At 40.9% G+C, this 18,130-nt stretch overlaps 1 protein-coding gene and 1 long non-coding RNA gene across 3 annotated transcripts; one reads left to right on the top strand and one right to left on the bottom strand.

Annotated features, from left to right (window-relative positions):
* Window positions 1-271: 271 nt before the first annotated feature.
* LOC138140509 (uncharacterized) lies at window positions 272-909 on the bottom strand. Its single transcript, XR_011162527.1, has 2 exons — window positions 811-909; window positions 272-760 (listed from the first exon to the last, which is right to left on the bottom strand). It is a non-coding gene; the product is annotated as an uncharacterized lncRNA (long non-coding RNA).
* Window positions 910-1,194: 285 nt separating this feature from the next.
* On the top strand, window positions 1,195-9,668 carry LOC138140508 (uncharacterized). Of its 2 annotated transcripts, XR_011162526.1 has the most exons (3): window positions 1,195-1,336; window positions 1,386-8,762; window positions 8,812-9,668. XR_011162526.1 is itself a non-coding variant. In XM_069061620.1 (2 exons), exon 2 carries the CDS (start codon window positions 2,764-2,766, stop codon window positions 4,069-4,071), a length of 1,308 nt encoding a protein of 435 aa, XP_068917721.1. In that variant the 5' UTR covers window positions 1,195-1,336; window positions 1,386-2,763; the 3' UTR covers window positions 4,072-9,668. The 2 variants fall into 2 exon arrangements, 1 of the variants encoding a protein (XP_068917721.1); XM_069061620.1 differs by having other exon boundaries at window positions 1,386-9,668.
* Window positions 9,669-18,130: the final 8,462 nt, after the last annotated feature.

Below are 18,130 nucleotides of genomic sequence, written 5' to 3'. Positions count from 1 at the left end.
AATAGGAATGTCTGATTATTATCAACGCATACAGTTTGGATAAAATTTAAAATAAAGTGGGACAAGTCTTGCTGCAGATTTTCGCTAATAGGTACAGTTGCGGCCAAATAAAACTGGGCAGCAATTTTTTCTATTGTAAATCGTAATTAAATATTAAATCACCTGAAAAATCATCTCCTAGGAGATAACATAAAAAACTATTTTTCAAATTGACATCATCCGTCACTGTTATGTTGTGCCACAGGTATGGGTATTTGGTTACCAGAGAAACTTTCATTTTAAAAGCTGTAGCGTTACGAAACGCCACAATGGCGATTGGCCGGAGTAGGAGGCCACGAGGTCCTACTTATGCTCGCGGGGCTAATAGATCGCAGTTCGAAGACCCGGAACTAGCAGTTAACGCACGGCGTTTGGCAGCGCGACGCGCCCACCCTGCCTTCAAGTTTTTTACGTCGCTCATTCCGGAAGCGGAAAGTTTCAATTTAGAGTCATTTGTGCCAGCCACCACGGGGGGGCTGGAAGAACACATGTTACCCCCGCAAATGTCAGGCTGAGGTGGCCTCACGCCTCTAGGTTGGCGAGCTGCAACCTATCTTTCAGAACCCCACTTTCACTTTCTCTTTCTCTTCACTTTCTCTTCTTCTCTTCTCAGCGATAGGTGACCGTACGGCAATGTTGGGTCCCTTTTCCTCTTTAGTAACTTGCCGGAAAGTCATCTCCTTCTTTTCAACCCCATCTTTCTTCCTGTCCTTTTTTTGACCTGCGAGTTGCGGCAATTAACATCAGGATAGACGTGCACGACTTACCGACACAATACCGTCCAAAATCTGAATTCTCCCGCTCGGTATAATTTCGAGGTAAACAAACCGACGCCATGACGGTCCACCTGTCATGACACGCGCACGTGTAGTACCACCGGAAATGCACATTTTTGATTGCGCAGTACCACGCAAGCGCAGCCCGCCTTATAGCACAACTGAATAAGGTCGAGAATCGCGCGCGTGACGATTTTCGCGATTTATGGGACTGCGGTACCGAGATTAAAAATGCGGAAGTCGGACACTTCGTCGAGAGCCGTCGAAGCGACGCCAGCGAAGCGCCTTTTAGAGTTCGTGGTCGAGTGACCCCTCGCACTATAGAGGTAATTATCGTTCAATTTTGAATTCATTTCACTAAGACCATGTATTAGGGGTGGTTCGATCCAGTTTAGAGTCAATCCCGTTTGGATGAATTGATCCAGTACCGTATCGCAACTTTAGAGTACCGAAAATTTTTGAGTAAAGGAGTGCCGGAAGGACTTCGATTTAGCGCCAAGAACCCCCTTTTTCGCTGAAAGGTAATTACCGAATCTTCCGATTTTCACAACACTAACGACAATTCGTTAGGAGTCGTTCGCAGGGCGATTCGTAGCCAGATCGTTCGCAGGGCGATTCGTAGCCAGATCGTTCGCAGGGCGATTCGTAGCCAGATCGTTCGCAGGGCGATTCGTAGCCAGATCGTTCGCAGAGGCGACCATTTTGGAGAACATCGTTCGCAGAGGCGATCGTTTATTTTGAGCACCGTATCGCCAAGGTCACACCGCAAGTCAAAAGGACGCTATTCGAGGAGACAACAGACCCGTCATAAAGCTAAGTCGCCATATTTTTTTACCGCGGCATTGCAAAATTTAGGAACGCCTCGAATTTCTCGCTTCTCGCTTTCATAATTTTTGTATGTTCACTAAATTTTTTTTGAAACTTTGCAAATGTTTAGAATTTTTTTGTAAGAACCTTTTCATTCAATCTCCAGTGTCAACTTAAAGAAATTTCAGTCAAATTTAACGTTTCGGAACTTCACCGATTTAAACTTTCCTATCAGGATCAATTTTAATTTTTTGTCAAGGTGACACCCCAATCTTGACCTTGGGTTTCATTAAGTTTACATTTAATAATTAGCTCGATCAGAAGGAAGTCTAAGTTCGGGAGGTTCCTCATCAGGAATCAAAACATCTTTTATTTCGTCGAAGAATATCATGTTTAGTTTAAGATTCGGTCACATGTGAAAGAAAAGCTTTTCTGGTTACGACCAAAGTAGATATTAAGGCCACCAAAAAGTACTGGTTCCGCATCTTTCAATTTTCATCTAGTAGTTACAAGCGAACCATTATCGCATTCGTGTGAACCAGTACCGAACCACCAAATACTGTTCTGTGGATAATTTTGCAGTAACCGAATAAACCAAAATTTGTTTAACGATCAGAAAGCGTTTGCTTTTACTTACCTTCGACGAGTAAGATCTGAGCACTTGTCCCGGCAGCTGGACAAGCAACAACCAGCTCAAGACAATAGCTGCCTGGCGCCCATTTTTTAAAAATCCGAACCCACGCCCTCTGCCCCGAAAAACCCCCTGGGAGCCCGGAGCTGTCACTGGCCAACTTTTGGTCACACAAATTTTGACGCCCAGAACGTGGGGCCCGATTTTTTGGAGCAACCACAAATTTTCGTTTATCGTTCATCTTCATTGAGGCGCAGTCACTTTTTTCAATCGGAGCAAAGGGAGTTGGTAAAGGTTTATTGAAAGTTGAATTTTTTGATTGTGTGTTAATGAGAAGCGGAAATTTAGCGGCGAATTCATTGTTTGAGTAGCGGTCTTATCTTGTACCCTCGACGACAAAAACCTTTTCTCGGAATCGACTATCGTGTTGCGCGCTGTTTTTTGGTAGTGTTTTGACCGGCGTTTTTATTGCGTTACCGACCCGTGGAATCGCGGTGAGTCTTCGTCAAAATGGACGAACAATTCAAGGTCAAGCATTTACTAGCTGACGAGCTGACGTATGAATTGCGTATACGCGGCATCACGACTAGCCGAAACCAGGACGATAAGAGGAAACTGTTAGCGAGAGCTCTGTCCAAAGAACTAGGTCGACCGGACGAATACTTTCTGTCACTTCATGACGCAGAGTATGATCACGACACCGAGGTCCAGGCCATTGAGGACACCCTTGAGAGCATACGCACGATTTTGACAGAATTTGAAGGAACGGCGGAAGACATGATCTTCAAACGGTTGAAGACCCGTCTAACGCACCTTTCATTTCGCATTCGGCGAATGAGACGCGAGCGAGATGCGGAGTATAGAAATGAGGCGTACGCGACATGTTTGTTGCTCGAAGCTGATCTTCACGACAAGGCAGCAGAAGCGAGCCCGGTTACGGTGGAAGCGCCACCAGTCGTCGCGACTACTCCCATTTACGTGCACCCTCACGCGAGATCTCCGGAACCGAAACTAGTGCCAATTCACACCTGGGGCGTATCTTTCAACGGGGAGGAAAATGGAATGACGGTGAACCAGTTCTTGGAACGGGTAGAGGAACTGTCGGTAGCGCGAAACGCAACCAACAGGGACCTTTTTAACGCGGCCATTGATCTCTTTAGCGGCAAAGCGCTGATTTGGTATCGTTCTGTTCGGAGCAGATTGAGCGATTGGGACGAAGTGGTTCAGTTGTTGAAACAGGAATTTCTTCCACCGGATTTCGATGAATTGTTGTGGGACGAAATCAAGGGCAGGCTTCAGGGCAAAAGCGAGTCGATAACCATTTACGTTGCGGTTATGGAGACGCTTTTTGCTAGACTTAGTCGACCACCGGCGGAGATAACCAAGGTAAAGACGATTCGGAGGAATTTGCTTCCATGTTACCTTAACCAGCTTAGCATCACCGAAGTTGTCACCGTACCGGAGTTGATTAAGTTGTGCAAAAAAGTGGAGGAGTTATCGGCTTTGCGGCAGAAACATCGCGCTGCACCCAAGTCATCTTGCGTGTTGGAGCCAGAGTTGGCATATGTTCGGGCGAGCGAACCCGCGAAAGCGAGTCCACGCGCCATCGTCGTGAAGGAACCCTCAGGCAATTCAGCCAGACGGAGTGAACCCGCGAGTTCGTCCTCCAGGTCGTTCAAGTGCTGGAATTGTCAACAGCCGAATCATTCGTTCATGAACTGTCGACTGAAAAGAAAGCAGTTTTGCCACCGTTGTGGGGAGCCAGACGTCACCTTGGCGACCTGCAAAAAGTGTAATCCGTCGGGAAACGCGCAGTAGGGACGCGGCAGACTTGCGGCCGTGCTACGTTCCTAAAACATCCCAAGGCCGATGTAAACGCATCGATCATCGCGAAACGTACGGACACCCAGTGGAACGCTTGGTTAGACGAAGTCAAAGAGTTTTGCAAGCCTTCTCGGGCAAATTCCGCTTCCATTTTCGTCAGCAAAACCAATGACAATAGGCCATTTATCAGACTGCGTCTAAACAATAAGGAAACTGAAGGACTCGTGGATTCCGGTTCGAATTGCACTATAGTTGGTGGAAAAGGAGCCGATTTAATTCATTTTCGCGCAGGTGGAAAAACTTTCCCATCTCGGCTAAAAAACATCAGAACTGCCGACGGAAAACAACATCCGGTAACCAAAGCTATCGAACTAGAAGCAGTGTTAGACTCGTCGAGACGGCGAATTCGTGTCTACTACGTGCCAGATCTTCAGCATAGCGTCATATTAGGGTGCGACTTTTGTAGATTATTCGGACTCAAGATAGATTTCGCGGGTCACAAAATTGAAGTAGCGTCGGATATCGTAAGAGTACCAGAATGTGACGCGGTGACGGAGTGTGGCGCGGATCGGCATGAGATCACCGAGATCATCCGGAAAAATTTAGATTTGTTGAGCAACGACGGAAAGTTAGGGAGGACACACAAAATGACAGTCACAATCGACACGGGAGAAGCATTGCCGATCAAACAACGTCCGTATTGGTGGTCTCCGTACATGCTTGCGGAAGTCAACAAAGAAATTGACCGCATGCTCGAGAACAATGTCATATCGCCTTCTGACAGTCCGTGGTCTTCTCCAATTTTGTTAGTAAAGAAATCTTCCGGTGAATACCGACTTTGCTTTGACGGTCGCAGGCTCAATGCCGTGACAAAACGTGACAGTTACCCATTACCGCGTGTCGACAGGATTCTCAGTATGTTGCGAGGAGCAAAGTACATCAGTTCGATCGATCTCAAGAACGCTTTTTGGCAAATCCCGTTAGATTCAGAGTCTAGGCCGAAGACAGCTTTTGCGATTCCCGGCAGAGGTCTTTTTCATTTTAACGTATTACCGTTCGGACTGACAAACGCAGCCCAGAGGCAGCAGTGTCTCATGGACAGAATTTTCGGACCTGAACTAGAACCTCACGTCTTTGTTTACCTGGACGATCTAATCATTATCGCCCCGACATTCGAGAAACACGTACAAGTTTTGAGGGAGGTGATACGACGTCTTCGAGACGCGAAACTCACCGTGAATGCGAAAAAGTGTCAACTTTTCCGCTCAAGTTTGAAATATTTGGGTTTCATTGTCGATGAACATGGTCTAGGTACCGATCCAGACAAAGTAGCGGCCATGGTGAGCTATCCAGTCCCGAAGACTAGTACCGAAATCAAACGTTTCGTAGGCATGTGTTCTTGGTATAGGCGTTTCATCCCTCATTTTTCGACCCTCATGTCCCCGATAAACGCGTTACTTACCGGAAAGCGAAAGCGACAGAAAACGGAGTGGACTCCTGAAGCTCAGGAAGCTTTTCAGAAAATCAAGGATGCACTTGTTTCAGCACCCGTATTGTCAAGTCCTGATTTCTCGAAACCTTTCGTGATCCAAACTGACGCTTCAAACACCGGTCTAGGAGCAGTTTTAACGCAAGATTTAGACGGAGATGAGAGAGTGATCGCGTACGCCAGCCGTTCGCTAACAAAAGCCGAGCGAAATTATAGCGTTACGGAACGAGAATGTTTAGCCGTTTTGTTCGCGTTGGAAAAGTTCAGACCTTACGTTGAGGGCACCCATTTCACGATCGTGACGGACCATTATTCATTGCTCTGGTTAAACCGAATGAAGGACCCAGCAGGCAAGTTAGCGCGATGGAGTGTCAAGCTCAATCAATTTTCATTCGATTTGGTCCATCGTAAGGGCAAGCTCAATGTAGTACCGGACGCACTATCGAGACTACCTGCAGAAATTGCTGCGGTAGACATTGACAGCTTTCTCGGCGTGAACTTGAATGATTTGGACGAGTCGTACACGCGACTTCGCGACAACATAATCGCCAATCCTCAAAGAAATCCATCATGGAAAGTCGAGAACGGTCTCGTGTATCGATTCGTACCGAACAAAATTGTACTACCCGGCAACGTCCCGGAGTGGAAGCTTTTAGTACCGCGAAATCAAAGAACAAAAATTTTAGAATCATGTCATGATGCACCGACATCAGCTCATTTCGGGTACTACAAGACACTTTCAAGGTTATCCATCAATCACTTTTGGCCGAAAATGCGTCGTTCCGTCATTCGTTACGTTCGAAACTGCAAGGTTTGCAATGAGCAAAAAGCACCGAACACCGCTCGCGCAGGGCTTATGGGAAAAGAAAAAAAAAAGGTTCAGTTTCCGTGGCAAATGATTTCCGTTGATTTGATTGGTCCATTACCGACGTCCACGAAAGGATATTCGTATCTCTTAGTGATCGTAGATTGGTTCACGAAGTACGTTGTACTATTTCCGTTACGAAAAGCTACGAGCTCAAAAGTTACAGAATGTATCGAGAACGGAATTTTTCTTGTGTATGGTGTACCGCAATTCATTTTGGTCGACAACGGCAAGCAGTTTGTCGGAAACGAATTTGTAAAGACTTGCGAGAACTACAAAGTTCAAAAGATCTGGTTCACAGCCAAGTATCACCCTCAGAGCAACCCTGTGGAGCGATACAACCGCACAGTTGGCACTGCCATACGAAGTTACGTCAAAGGCGCTCACAAAAAGTGGGATGCCGAGGTGGCAAAGATCGGGTACGCGATTCGCACAGCGGTCAACGAAGTAACCGGATTCAGTCCAGCATTTCTCAATTTTGGTAGGGTAGTACCCTGTACCGGTGAATTTTACGGCAAAGTAGCGGAAAATCCGGAAACCTTGACGACAGCTGATCGCGAAGATCACGCGAAAAATTTAGAACACCTCAAGACCATCTTGCAGGATGTAACCCAGCACCTTCACAAAGCGCACGAACGCAACGAACGCTCGTACAATCTTCGGAAGCGCGACGCTGAATTTTTTGTAGGCGACAAAGTTTGGAAACGCAACAAAGTACTTTCCAGCGCTGCGAAAGACTTTGCGCAAAAATTAGCGCCACGCTACGTGCTGTGCACGATAACGAGAAAACTATCGAAACTCGCGTACGCTCTCGAAGATGAGAACCGCGCAGATCTAGGTGTTTGGCACATGAAAGATTTGAAAGAATTCAGAGGATCTCTGGCAGAAGCCGAAGAACCGTAGCGAGCTTTGCATTTCACTTTTTCGTACCGTTCAATTTTTCGATTAATTCTTTTGTCCTCCTTTGGAATGTTGACGACAGTAAAATTTTACCGTGGAGTTTGTTCAGGAAAAGTTTATTTAAGAACCCCAAATTATGACATTTAACCGGACTTGACTTACATCATACCGCAGTACTCAAGTACTAATTGACATTGAGATTCAGTTTTCAATCGTTTGATACGCGCAGATATCGACAAGCCATTTTCGTGGCGAAACCAAAACTTTTCCAGTGATCAAATTTTGACGTTTTTTTTTGTGAAGACTTCATCTTCGTTTTTTTGTAAAAAGTAAAAGGCAACTGAGTTACCTTTTCCTTTTTCTTTTTGAGGAGGGGGGTAGTGTAGCGTTACGAAACGCCACAATGGCGATTGGCCGGAGTAGGAGGCCACGAGGTCCTACTTATGCTCGCGGGGCTAATAGATCGCAGTTCGAAGACCCGGAACTAGCAGTTAACGCACGGCGTTTGGCAGCGCGACGCGCCCACCCTGCCTTCAAGTTTTTTACGTCGCTCATTCCGGAAGCGGAAAGTTTCAATTTAGAGTCATTTGTGCCAGCCACCACGGGGGGGCTGGAAGAACACATGTTACCCCCGCAAATGTCAGGCTGAGGTGGCCTCACGCCTCTAGGTTGGCGAGCTGCAACCTATCTTTCAGAACCCCACTTTCACTTTCTCTTTCTCTTCACTTTCTCTTCTTCTCTTCTCAGCGATAGGTGACCGTACGGCAATGTTGGGTCCCTTTTCCTCTTTAGTAACTTGCCGGAAAGTCATCTCCTTCTTTTCAACCCCATCTTTCTTCCTGTCCTTTTTTTGACCTGCGAGTTGCGGCAATTAACATCAGGATAGACGTGCACGACTTACCGACACAATACCGTCCAAAATCTGAATTCTCCCGCTCGGTATAATTTCGAGGTAAACAAACCGACGCCATGACGGTCCACCTGTCATGACACGCGCACGTGTAGTACCACCGGAAATGCACATTTTTGATTGCGCAGTACCACGCAAGCGCAGCCCGCCTTATAGCACAACTGAATAAGGTCGAGAATCGCGCGCGTGACGATTTTCGCGATTTATGGGACTGCGGTACCGAGATTAAAAATGCGGAAGTCGGACACTTCGTCGAGAGCCGTCGAAGCGACGCCAGCGAAGCGCCTTTTAGAGTTCGTGGTCGAGTGACCCCTCGCACTATAGAGGTAATTATCGTTCAATTTTGAATTCATTTCACTAAGACCATGTATTAGGGGTGGTTCGATCCAGTTTAGAGTCAATCCCGTTTGGATGAATTGATCCAGTACCGTATCGCAACTTTAGAGTACCGAAAATTTTTGAGTAAAGGAGTGCCGGAAGGACTTCGATTTAGCGCCAAGAACCCCCTTTTTCGCTGAAAGGTAATTACCGAATCTTCCGATTTTCACAACACTAACGACAATTCGTTAGGAGTCGTTCGCAGGGCGATTCGTAGCCAGATCGTTCGCAGGGCGATTCGTAGCCAGATCGTTCGCAGGGCGATTCGTAGCCAGATCGTTCGCAGGGCGATTCGTAGCCAGATCGTTCGCAGAGGCGACCATTTTGGAGAACATCGTTCGCAGAGGCGATCGTTTATTTTGAGCACCGTATCGCCAAGGTCACACCGCAAGTCAAAAGGACGCTATTCGAGGAGACAACAGACCCGTCATAAAGCTAAGTCGCCATATTTTTTTTACCGCGGCATTGCAAAATTTAGGAACGCCTCGAATTTCTCGCTTCTCGCTTTCATAATTTTTGTATGTTCACTAAATTTTTTTTGAAACTTTGCAAATGTTTAGAATTTTTTTGTAAGAACCTTTTCATTCAATCTCCAGTGTCAACTTAAAGAAATTTCAGTCAAATTTAACGTTTCGGAACTTCACCGATTTAAACTTTCCTATCAGGATCAATTTTAATTTTTTGTCAAGGTGACACCCCAATCTTGACCTTGGGTTTCATTAAGTTTACATTTAATAATTAGCTCGATCAGAAGGAAGTCTAAGTTCGGGAGGTTCCTCATCAGGAATCAAAACATCTTTTATTTCGTCGAAGAATATCATGTTTAGTTTAAGATTCGGTCACATGTGAAAGAAAAGCTTTTCTGGTTACGACCAAAGTAGATATTAAGGCCACCAAAAAGTACTGGTTCCGCATCTTTCAATTTTCATCTAGTAGTTACAAGCGAACCATTATCGCATTCGTGTGAACCAGTACCGAACCACCAAATACTGTTCTGTGGATAATTTTGCAGTAACCGAATAAACCAAAATTTGTTTAACGATCAGAAAGCGTTTGCTTTTACTTACCTTCGACGAGTAAGATCTGAGCACTTGTCCCGGCAGCTGGACAAGCAACAACCAGCTCAAGACAATAGCTGCCTGGCGCCCATTTTTTAAAAATCCGAACCCACGCCCTCTGCCCCGAAAAACCCCCTGGGAGCCCGGAGCTGTCACTGGCCAACTTTTGGTCACAAAGCCTAAATTACCAAAATTTATGAAGATGACATAAAATGTAAATTTAGTGGTCGCTTTTATTTGGCCGCAATTGTAGGTAAATATTTAATATTTAATTCATTGCAATCGGTTGTAAATGTAAAGTTTTAAATTTGACACTTGTCAAAAAAAAATCCAAAACAATCAAATCGAACATGGTCTGCATTAACAATTTGGTTAAGTTGAAAATAATGCTAAAGCTGAGTACGGTTGGTGAATAAGGAGGATTGCTCTCAGCTATAATATCGCTAAATAAACAAGAAAACAACGAGAAGCCATACTACCTTGATTTGCAAAAATCACCTTTATTGACTATGACATCAGATGACTCCCTCAACGATCACTATCATTTATGAAACCAAATACGAAATTCATTTTTACCGTTGTTTTAAAATTATATTATTAGAAAAGTTTTCGCTATGGGACTGCGGCCGGTCGGGATCGAGTCAGGTAGAAAATTTCAAGGCAAAACCGAACATCTGGCTGCTTCAAAAAATTGCACCCTTCAACGCTCCAAATTGTTGTAAACAGCACCGACCCAAACAAAGCCTTTAATAAACATTTCAATGCCGAGTATGGTATGACACTTTGTATCCAATGGTTAGCAGTGCACACTTTCAATATATAGGATATTTATCTGACTCTGAAGGCCGATCTAATAAAACTATAATATTCACCACATACAGGGAGCGGCATTGTGTAGGTGTATTTCCCAAAGTATTACAATTAAATCTGAATTTACTAAGAACGATCCCTGTAATTAAAGAAATGACTGTGCGTTCGGAGTTTCTACCTGATTTGACAAGAATTATGAATGAGACAAAAATGACCCTTATGGTAAAACATTTTTAAGGTAAAATTACAACGAAACGGTCGGTACCAACATCTTCATCTGGTGTCCCATCGGTTTATTAGTCTGGCCTTCAGAGTCACATAAATATCCTAAAAGATGCTTGCAAATTTACGTTTTTAATTTTGATGCAACGCCAAGAAAACAATTTGCAGACCCTTTGACGGCTTTCAATCAGTTGTTCTCCGATGCCACTCGGCACCCGCACAAAGCTTCCGAATTTACATAGTTGCCTGTCTACCTATGACACTTATCGCTAACATTTAAAATTACAGCTCAATTAACACAGCTAATATGAAGTACGAGTAGGAGCAATTGTATTTAAAAAAATAGCTGTTCACGATTGATTTAAACACGCAGCAGGCCAAGATATTTTTTTGTTAGTTTGGCCGAAGGTCATATGACACGTTTCGTTATTAAATATTCGTCTTGTGGTCAATTCCGTAATTGATTTATGGCCCGGTTGCATAAAGCGATGTCAAGTCGTTGTTAAAGTTAATATGTCAAGCGATCTGATTGGAGGATATTTAATATTTTATTTGAATCAGCCAATCAAATGGGCGGATTTCCGACTTGACGCGTTGTTAGCTGACACGATGTTAACTTAGCTTTATACAACCGGGCCTTAGTACAATTCAATTATAACCTAAAATAGATTGATTATGCCAAATCACAATACTGATTATTGATTGCCAACTAAAATGTCAGATTTTCATTTCGAATTTGAAATAATTGTGAATGTTGTATAATAAATTGTTGGCATATACAGGCTGTTTGATAAAAAACGCCTCAACCCATAACTTTTTTATTTATTATCCGATTTCAATGAACAAAAAAACCAAAGATATGGTTTTTCATGCGTAATAAAGCAGCCATAAAAAAAATTTTTTTGCGTTTTTTTCAGTAGCTAACGATAGTCAACTTTTTTTTTTTAATGGACACATGTAGTTTTTTAGGCTTAGTCTGGTAAAGTATTTTTTTCTGAATCTAATGATGTATTAAAAGTTATCGTTTGGTCCATAGCTGACTGAAAAAAAAATAAAACAATTTTTAATTGTGGTTCAGCTTATTATGAAATTTTCAAGTGTGCCGTGAAAAACAATTGGAATACAAATAGCATCAAATGTCAAGTGTGAGTTTGAAAAATTTCAGGTGCAATCTTGAAGAGTTTTATTATTATTTTCTTGGAAAACATGAATAATAATAATAAATAAAAAATTTATAATTTTTTATTTATTATTTTTTCTATTAAATTTTTGTTTTTGACTAATTACAATTTTTATTACACTCGACCATAATAGTCAAATGACTGCTATCCTGCACGACTGACAATGTTGTTATTTTATACTTAAATAAAAGAACTTAAAAAAAAAACAGACGAAAATTTCTAAGTTGACGTTTAGATGACATTTATCGTACTTTGTATTCCGATTGTTTTTCACGGCACTCTTAAAAATTTTATAATACGCTGAACCACAAAAAATTGTTTTATTTTTTTTTTTCAGTTAGCTATGAACCAAATGATAACTTTCAATACATCATTAGATTCAGAAAAAATACCTTATCAGACCAAGCCTAAAAAACTATGTGTCCGTTTAAAAAAAAAAGTTGACTATCGTTAGCTATTGAAGATAACGCAAAAAAAAAAAATTTTTATAGTTGTTTTGTAGCGCTTGAAAAGCCATATCTTTGATTTTTTTGTTCATTGAAATCGGGTAATAAATAAAAAAGTTATGGGTTGAGGCGTTTTTCATCAAACAGCCTGTATACGACAGTGCATGTAATATTTAAGTCATACATAACCACATTATCACAATTTCCGACATTGTCGATATTGTTGACGCAGTGTCGACGTTTTATCGACATTGTCGACATTGATGACATTTGATGACATTGATGACGAATTGTCGACGTGTCGATGTCGACAAATAAAGTCGACGCGTCGACGCCCATCCCTGAATACAATTCGCTCATCAGCAGAGGAAATTGACCTTCTTGCTGAAATGCTCTTGGGCGTGGGAAAAGTCAAAGTAAATGTTGAGGAAGTGATCGATTGGATTGATTGTAATAAGGATTATGAAGATGAAGTTGACAATGACTCTGCAGATGATGACGAAATGTTAAGAGACTCATACACAAATAAGGGTAAAGGATGAAAGTGCCATAAAAAGCTTAAATGTCGTTTTGAAATGGACTGCAGAAAATGATGTAGCTTTGACAGATATAAGAAGACTTCAGACTTCACTGTTTTTAGTATTATTATTATATCACGCCTTTTCCTATTACGATACGCAAAACAGTATCGTAATAGCATCAGTACGAACGCAAAGTAGAAAAAATAAAATTTATAAGTTAATTAGGTCAAATTTTGGCATTTTCTCAATTATTAGTTGTTTAATTAATTCAACCTTGTGGCATACAATTTTGTTCTGAAAATTTTATTCCATAATCTGGATTTTTCGGCAATCCGGATCACCTCGGTTTTAATTGATCCGGATTATCGCGACACCACTGTAATGCAATTGGGTCTATTGTGTAAATATTCTGTTAATTTTTAACAAGCCATTAAAAATTAACAGTGCTGTTTACAAAAAAATCTATTCTCAAACTTCAAAACTGTTAAAAAATAACAGCACCTGTTTATTTGGGCTCTTTATTTCAAAAAAATTAAAGGCACCTTCTTCTAGAGCCATTAAAATATAAACGTACGTCAATTAACACAAATGGCAGCTGCGTGGATTGTCATGGCTGAAGAAATTCACCGAAACAGAAGGTAAAAATTGATTAGAGCATTATTAGCTCATTTTATGAGTACCTACAATATTCTATAACATTTTCAGATATCAATTTCATTTATTTTATCGGAATTTAAGAGACTGGAGTAACACATTTGAGTTGCCTCACAAACAATTTGTTGAATTCTTTCGCTTATATAAAGAAGCAGTTCAATTTGTTCTAGAGGAGGTGGTTATGCACTTGGCACCTGGTGTCAGAAGAACAGCAATTCCGAATAATTTAAAAGGATTATATACGTTATATTTTTTGGGTCATGGTAGTTACCAGACTGATGTGGGAGCAAACGCTTTTTTGGGAATGAGTCAAGCGCCAGTAAGCCGATGTACTGTCGCGAGCAAAAAATTCTGGTCGCCAATGTCATTTCAAAATTCGTTAGATTGTCACAAATTAACAAAAAATCCCTGCCTTATTATGCCCATGTCAACAAAGTGTCAAAAAAATTTGAATTGTTATTAAAAAAAACGACAATTAATGTCATACAACCTGATGATAGGTTATGATATTTACGACCGTTTTACAATGGAGCATTTTCCATTGCGTCAAAGCATGATTTTGACGACCAGTTTTTTTTTTTTTTTGCTCGCGACAGTATAATGTCGAGTTATCTTAAGAGTGTTGTTAAATCGGTGGATTAAGTTTCCCACTGATCCACAAACAATAATGAGAAATAAAAACCTATTCTGGAATAAATATGGATTTCCCGACGTATTGGGTGCGATTGACGTTAATTCACCATTTTCTGTTTTACAATTGTCATTAAATGTGACGTTTGTCGCGACAGTTCAAAACTAGACATGCCTTGACAGTTCCAGCGCGAACTTTAATAACAAATTCAATAGATCGCACGATAATCTGACTATAGAGAATTCATTTTAAATGTTTGGTTTAATAATAAAACTTGCCAGTATTGACACTTGTCCGAAACTCAGTGAATCTATGAGAACGGAGTACTTTCTGTTTATCTTATAGTGGAACCAGAAATATAGTGATTTTGTGGACTCTGGTCGATAATTTCTTTTACAATTTTGGGGTCAGTTTTATTACCAACTTGAAGAGAGTTATAAATCTTCTATGACAGATGTTTTTGAGCCGTCGAAAATGGACCATCGGAGACAAAGGTAGGTACAGCCCAGTCGCGCGACGAGTGCCAGAAGTTTATTGCCCTGCCATAACTGACCCTCTCAAGTTAATGTATTCCATCCCTCATAAAATCACTATATTTCTGGTTCCACTATAAGCAGGTCTCGGTTCAGGTAATAAGAAATCCCTAGCAAATAGGTACATAAGTTTCCGTGAATTGTAAAAATAAAAGATTGGTCCTAAGCCATAAAACAACAAATACTCTTCGTTGTAACGTCCAAGAGATAGCTGGTGTGGTGGTTCTTCGCTTCGATTACCTATCGTTAAAAAAAAAGCAATTTCTTTGAGACCTAATCTGTCTATTCCTTAGGGATATTGCGGTAAGTACAATATAAATGAATATTTAGAAACATGATTTCCCCCGTAAGGCCTGTGCGAGGAAAAAAAATATTTTTCTGACTAAATTTTACAGATTTCTGCAAAATGTGCCGTCCATGAGAAAGTGCAAGGTTTACGGAAGCACAAGAAATTGTTCCAATTGTTGGTTTTGAAGACAATGTAAATAATGTTCAAGTTGGAGGGAACAGTCCACGTGGGGCCAACAATGGGGAACAAAATAATTGTTAGCAGGAAGTTGATGTTGACAGTAGCGATGCTGACGTAATTAACGTCAACGAAGAAGCCTAAATTGAAAAAAACATCATTTTTTAAGTAAAGGTGAAAAAAGGATGATATTAATTGCTTATCAAGGTCTACCCAAATCTGAGAAGAGTGCCGTTAAAGAAACAGATAGACTGACAAGAACTCCATACACGTCGGTCAATAAAATTGTTAACCATGGGATTGAAAAAAGAAAAATAAGGAAAGACAAAGGCACCTTTAAACGGATCAGTGAAAAAGATGCTTATCTAATCAGGTCCACGATTTATTAATTTTATCAATTAAAGCTAGCCCCAAGCATTCACAGAAGACTTTGACAAGATTCGTTAAAACGATAGGATTTTCTTTTAAGACAATTGGGAAACGGAACGTGCTTATGGAAAGTGAAACAATTCAGAAGTGGCGCCGGAAATATTTAGAAAAAATTGAAGAATATAGGCAGCAAAATCGCTCTTTTTTTTTGATGAAACATGGTTTGACAGTCATGACAGCGCAAAAAAGGGATGGACTGACAATAGCAGAAGATGTGTAGTGGGTATTCCACCGTCCAAGGGTCAGCGTATTATCATTTTGCATGTGGGGTTATCGGATGATTTTGTTAATGGCGCATTATATCTGACAGCAAGGAATATTAAACACACTAAAGTTGACTCCCGCCAAGAGATGAACGCCAAGGTATTTCAAGGCTGGTTTGAACAAACCTTGCTGCCGGAATTGCCGCCAAGGAGTGTAATAGTAATTTACAATACACCTTATCATTCGGAACAATGGGAAAAAATACCCAACAAAGGAAGTACAAAAAGTACCATTCAAATCTTTTTGGAGAAACATAATTTGTACTATCAGGATAGTTATACCAAAAAAAGTTACTTGAGGTTTTAAGTAGTTGCTTTGGAAAAAAGTTTTACGATTGATGAAATTGCAAAAAAATATGGTCACGCAATTTTAGGCTTTCCTCCGTATCATTGCATCTTTAATCCCATTGAACGTGCGTGGAGTCAATTATTATTATTATAAAATTTGTTTCACAGTCTAGGACTGGTTTACAAATCTATGAGGGGCATGATGACCAACTAACTAGACCGGCACCAATGGCTTAACGTGACTTCCGAATCACGAAATAGAATATAGCCTTTTTTTAATTATTGAATAAGTCAACTAACAGACTACAATTCAAATAAAAGTTGACTAAAACAGGAAAAATATGAATTCAGCAACAGTCAGCTACAATTATTACTGCTGTCCCATGTAGGGATATAACACTGAATAAAAACCATGTCAAATAAGCTATCGATCCAAATTACACGATATAACAACCAGTATACTCGGAAGTGGCATAGCATGAAGATCACAAATATCATTAAAACAGTTAAACATGGAACAAATTCTGAACGAAGGTGAATGATTAAGAACATTTGTATGAAAAAAGGTATTTAAGGCGCTATAATAATTCTGCAAAATTTGGGGATGAAACATTACAATTTATGAGAAGAGGTATCGACCAAATAAAACCCACAAAATTGGAAAAATTATATTCGACACGTCATGAAAATCGAAGAAACTTACAGGCAGGATTTTGTACAGGAGCTAATTATTGAATTAGGGAATGGCGCTACTAGTGAGAGCAGTGAAGATAACACTGGTAGAAATTAGTGATTTTATATGTAGCTTATAGAACATATTAGTAATAATTGTACGTACTCGTATCATGCTGTATTATTTTATATTATACTCAGTTTTCATCCTAACTTCTTTCTTATCATATTTATTTTAAGTATTTCGTATAAGATTACTGTGGACCACCTGCTTTGTGTTGAATAGAAACTACATCCGCCGGGGGTAATCTTGCATTTTAGGGACCTGAATAAATGCGCACTGCGCATGGGCGAGAAACGAGTTGAATGACAGCACAAAATACGTACACTGTTGTCAGGTTTATTTTGTTTTGATTTTTTGGTTAGTTTTATCGTCACAATTACGTTATAATCGTTTTTTTTTATTCGAAAAAGTTGTTAAAATGGCTGATGTAGGTAGAGGCCCCACAGTGATCGTTGATCCCGCAGAAATTTTACCAGTAACTGATATACGGGCAGAAAAATTTAACTATAAAAATCTTAGCTTTGCCACAGTACGAGAATGTATCGATTGGTTTGCCAGAAGAATTTTAATGCACAACAATTATGTGTGCAATGCCTGCCGTATTCAGATGTCACTGGTGAAACGTACACAAACGTCAGACGGATTTCGTTGGAAGTGCAGACTTTGTGGTACAGCGGCTAGTATTCGGAGTGATTCGTTTTTTTCAAGGAGTGGTCGAGAGATTACAGCCAAAAAGACATTGCTCATGAAGCAAACCTAGGCGCAGGAGCTACACACACAATTGTAGATTGGTGTAGTTTCTGCAGGGAAGTTTGTGAGCAACATCTCATCGACCATCCAACAGTCATAGGTGGTCTCGATGAAAATTGCCAGTCAAAAACGGTGGAAATTGATGAATCGAAATTTTTTCACCGCACACTGGGTTTTCGGCGGCATTGAACGGGAATCTGGCAACTGTTTTTGGTAGAGGTGCCAGACAGAACACGAGATACTTTAACAGCCATTATAGAACGGTACATTTGCTTGCTTTGTTGTTGACACACTTGGAGTTTGATGCTTATAGATACAGTCAATGGACAAATAAAACTGGGACAAAAATGAGAATCACATAAATTCAAAATTTACAAATCTCCATCGTTTAATTACGGCTTGTATACAGGGTGTTCGGTAAATGTCCGGCCAAACTTTAACCGCGAGCTACTGGCTTCATGTAGAACTCGGAAAAAATATTTAAAAAATTCTATGTCAAAAAATAAATTGACATTTAATTTTT

The sequence above is a fragment of the Tenebrio molitor genome, chromosome Y (assembly GCF_963966145.1).
Source record: "Tenebrio molitor chromosome Y, icTenMoli1.1, whole genome shotgun sequence".
NCBI lineage: Eukaryota > Metazoa > Arthropoda > Insecta > Coleoptera > Tenebrionidae > Tenebrio > Tenebrio molitor.
The sequence above is the reverse complement of the archived record's forward strand: the minus strand, read 5'-3'. Positions and strand labels throughout refer to the sequence as shown.

Coding starts and splice junctions, on each gene's coding strand:
- LOC138140508 (XM_069061620.1), top strand. CDS start 2,764: ATGGACGAACAATTCAAGGTCAAGCATTTACTAGCTGACGAGCTGACG.